General features: G+C 43.9%; 1 protein-coding gene across 1 annotated transcript in view; it reads left to right on the forward strand.

The window, feature by feature from the left end:
* KCTD15 (potassium channel tetramerization domain containing 15) overlaps positions 1 to 1,745 on the forward strand; it is a 44,816-nt gene extending 43,071 nt beyond the window's left edge. Inside the window, exon 5 of the mRNA XM_057374292.1 lies at positions 963 to 1,745. Coding sequence (XP_057230275.1) covers positions 963 to 1,118 — 156 coding nt within the window. The 3' untranslated portion in view covers positions 1,119 to 1,745. The remainder of the gene's footprint in view (positions 1 to 962) is intronic.
* Positions 1,746 to 3,984: the final 2,239 nt, after the last annotated feature.

The following is a 3,984-nucleotide window of genomic DNA, read 5'->3' on the forward strand; positions in this document are numbered from 1 at the left end:
GGTCACTGTCCTGTTCCAGCGCTGCCACAGTGGGAGCTGTACCTGGGTGAGGCTCTTGGAGAAGAGCACAGGCTGCTCCCCTCCATGGACCATCACTGCAGGTGCTGCCCTGGGCTCAGGAGAGCCTGAGCRGGTCCTGCACTGTGACCTGCACTGGGTGGGTTTGAGGAGAGCCTGGTGCATCCTGCGCTGCTGGGAAAGCTGAATATCAACACTTCTGCGTGTGAAAACACGGCCCCAAAGCCACTGCCAGGAWCCACATATCCTGGGGAAATGTGCTGTGTGACAGTTGCAGAAATTAGAGTTGCCTCTGGGTTCCTCAAATTCATGCATCTAAATTGCTCCAACTTTTCTTTAGGAGGAGAAAGAGAAAATCCATATTTAGACAGTAGAGATTAACATCTTTCTTGGGCCAGAGCATTCCCCTGTCCCCTGTCCATGTTGCAGTTCCACATCTCGTCCCTGCCATGCTGTGCTCCCTTCCAGCGAGGGAAAGCAGCTGGGATTGCCACGAAGATCTGGTGGATGTGTCATATGAACTCCCGTTACATTTTCATCTGCCAAGGAAGAGCTTTGCAGCCCCCCTCTCTCAGACTGTTCATATTACTAATGAATAATTGGTGCTTTTTATTACAACTTCAACCTGATGTTGCTTTCTGTAAGCAGTAGGAGGTAGCATCAGTGTCACCACAGTCCAGTATTTTACTATATAATGTACTAAGCTGTTCTGCAGAGTGCTTATTTATTTGAATAATTTTTGTTTTCTACAGAGGTTTGCTGAGAGCGAGACTTTAATCACTGTRTAGTCATTTAACAATAAGTTATAGAATTATAGCTGAATAATATTCATTCAAGGAGGACTCGAAAGACTAAATCCATCATTTAGATCTGGTGCTTCTGAATGCTCTTATTACTAAAATTTGCTAAATATTAATCTGATTTTTTTTCCCTCCACATTGCAGGTGCTTGAAAGATTATTTCAAAAGGGATTTAGCGTGGCAGCTTCCTGTGGTGGTGGGGTGGATTCCTCCCAGTTCAGCGAATAYGTGCTGTGTCGTGAAGACAGACGGCCACAACCCACCCCAACAATCAGAATAAAACAGGAGCCCCTGGACTAGACCCTCCCCACACCCCCTTTCTAACCATAGAAGTGTTTAATAGTCCCTTACATGAAACACTGAGGATTTGCAAAACAGTATTAGCRAACAGATTTTGACTTTATGTTGCCAGTTAGTGGTATTTTGAAACTACCTGTCACATAGCCAGCCATGGAATGCTTTTGGAAAAGTTGTCCGTGGTTCCCGGTGAAGCTCCTGAGCATGCTCAGCATGGAAGGGCTGGGATGGACTTTGGGCTGCCCAGCAGTGGTGTGGAACAGGCAAAGCTTGCAAACCCTGCTGGGGTCTGCAGCGAGAGCTGTGGAAGCCGTGGAGCAGAGCAGCAGGAACAGCGGCCCCGAGAGCTGCCAGGAACCCCGGAGCTGCGCCGCGGGGACGGGGGCGTCGACAGGAGGAAGAACCCTAAAAACTGCACTGAGAATCTTCCCTGACTGCTGCCCCTCCTCCATATCAGACATGCTTTACACCCCCAGCATCGCGGCCACCTGGGGATTGTATCACCCACACAAGCAAATGGCTTATTTTTGTACTACATTTCCAGCTGAGGTCTCTCTCTGTGAACAGGATCCAGAACCAGAAAAGGACTGATTTATAGTCACTGGTGCTCAGTACTAAATACCACCCAAATCAAACCAAACAAGTTACAGGGAGTCAGACAGGCCCATTTATGGCAGTATTTGCAACAGTAAGGATCTGGAAGCACAAAATAAAATGCCATCTACCGTCACATAAGGGTCATCCTTGTTTTGACACAGCAACTGTTGAGTTTTGCATCATCAAAGCAGCGTGGTTCTGCCAAGCAAGCTCTGCCACCCCTTGTTAATCATTAACTAACCACGTTAGAAGCCCACATTTAGCAGGGAAGTTTAAGAATTTTGGCCAAGCCCACTCTTTATGGGTCTGGAATTCYTGCAAAGAATTGTTAAAACCCTGTATTACCATTGCCAGATGAAAGCAGGCCACCTTTGGTTTAAATTGTTTTATTMTTTTAAATTACTATTAAAATTTGAATTCTGTAGCTGCCCTCTCCCCTTTCWCTGTAACAAAGTCAGGGGTCTGCAGGAGGGTCCTGCTAATGCCAGGACTCAGCATCCACTCATGGGGCTTCCTAACTCAGGAGACAGCACCGCATTTGCCGGTGTGAGGTTATAAACAGCATTCTGCTAAATCCTGTTTATCACTGTTTAGCATGATTGGGTTCTCAATCACTAATTCATGTGTTAATCACAATTTTGTTTCTCCCACATAAATTTATAGAATACTGTTGTAGATGCTGAGTTTTAATTAAACATGGTTTTAGATGTACAAATATGGCCATATAGAACAAGGGGCAGAGTATTACGTGGTCAACAGTTCTTTAATGCAAATTGATTGCAATCAGACAAAATCTAAAAATCATGTTTAAGACTAACACTTTCAAAAGCARTGAGCTGTATTGACTATCCAAGGTAAAATCTAGGCAGGGGTCTAATTTTTGGAAAAGGGCTGGATACCTGTCCATAGAAAATCAGACCTCTGCGGGTTTTCTCACCTTGGTCACCCAACTTGGAAATCTCTAATGGCAATCCTGGCCAGTTGGCCTGATACCTTAGCAGAACAGTTSAGCAAATCTGTCTACTTTAAGAGTTGTAAAGTTATTTTATTTTGTGGTTTTATACTTGTACGACATTCTGAAGTCGTTAGGCATTGCCATATTTGAATATATGGCACAACATTCACCTTTGTATGTAAGATATCTGTAGAATTGTATATTATACATTTAATATTGTAAAGAACTTAACGTATTATTGTCATGTATTTGTGTATGCACATTTCTTATACAGTACTTCATGCCATAAACATTTCTGTAAAGTAAATGAACAAAACCAAGCACGTAGGGTGGAACACTCACTGTATCTCCCMTGTTGTTTGAAAGAGGTGAGAATTTTTGATTGCATCTTCTCCAGCCTATTACTCCGTTCAGCTTGATGTAGCCATTTCTTACAAAAAGATAAACAAACGTGTTTTATTTATTATTTCATGCCTTTAAGTCCAAAGTATCCTTCAATTGTCCGTTCAGGTTCTTGTTTTGACCCTGTACCCACTGGTGCCCTGCCCTCTGGAGCAGGGTGAGCCGAGCGCCTCCAGCAGTGCATCCTCTCTGTTCTTACCTCTCTGCCAGGGAATAAAGGTGATTTTCCATCCCAGGGGCTGCTCCTGCCCCTGGTGCTCTCCCCAGGCCACTCTGGGGAGCGAAGAGTGGGATGGTGCTTTTACACATCTGTGGAATGTTGGAAGTATTTGTGGTTGGTTGGTTTYTCCTCAGTTTGGTGTTTACCTTATTTTTTTATGGCTCAATAAGCAGCTCCTGTGTCTGGGGCGGCTTTGCTGAGGTGGCTTTGGAAAGGGTTCCAGGCTGCGCCAGCTGAGTTAAATGTGAACTTGAGACAGAAAGTTTAAAAATGACGTCACAGCATTGACTGCAAACAGCACACAGGCAAGAAAGACATGTGGAAACAATCACTTTCTTAGAAGAAATATGCCTTTAAAAAAACGTTAAGTTAGGACATGTTCTTTTAGTTAGTAACTTCAGGTCACTTATTTAAAGATTATTACAGTTTCATTTATATCTTTTTTACTTATTTCCCTATATTTTTAGGCAGCAATATCAGCAAAAACTGATTTGAATTTTTACTTCTGGCCTTAAACCATAGCAACATAACTTAATGAAGAACATTGCTCAGCATCACTAAGAGATGCTTTGACACACCACAGAAACGCAGTGAAGCTGTGGTGCGCAGCCAGCACACCTCTGTGTGGCAAAGGCCAAGAAGCCAAGCACAGCCTGGTTTTTCACCTGATCCCATTGAACAAAGCTGCTGCTGAG

This window comes from Malurus melanocephalus, unplaced genomic scaffold (assembly GCF_030028575.1).
Source record: "Malurus melanocephalus ecotype Western Australia unplaced genomic scaffold, MMel_1.1 scaffold_221, whole genome shotgun sequence".
Taxonomy (NCBI): Eukaryota; Metazoa; Chordata; class Aves; order Passeriformes; family Maluridae; genus Malurus; species Malurus melanocephalus.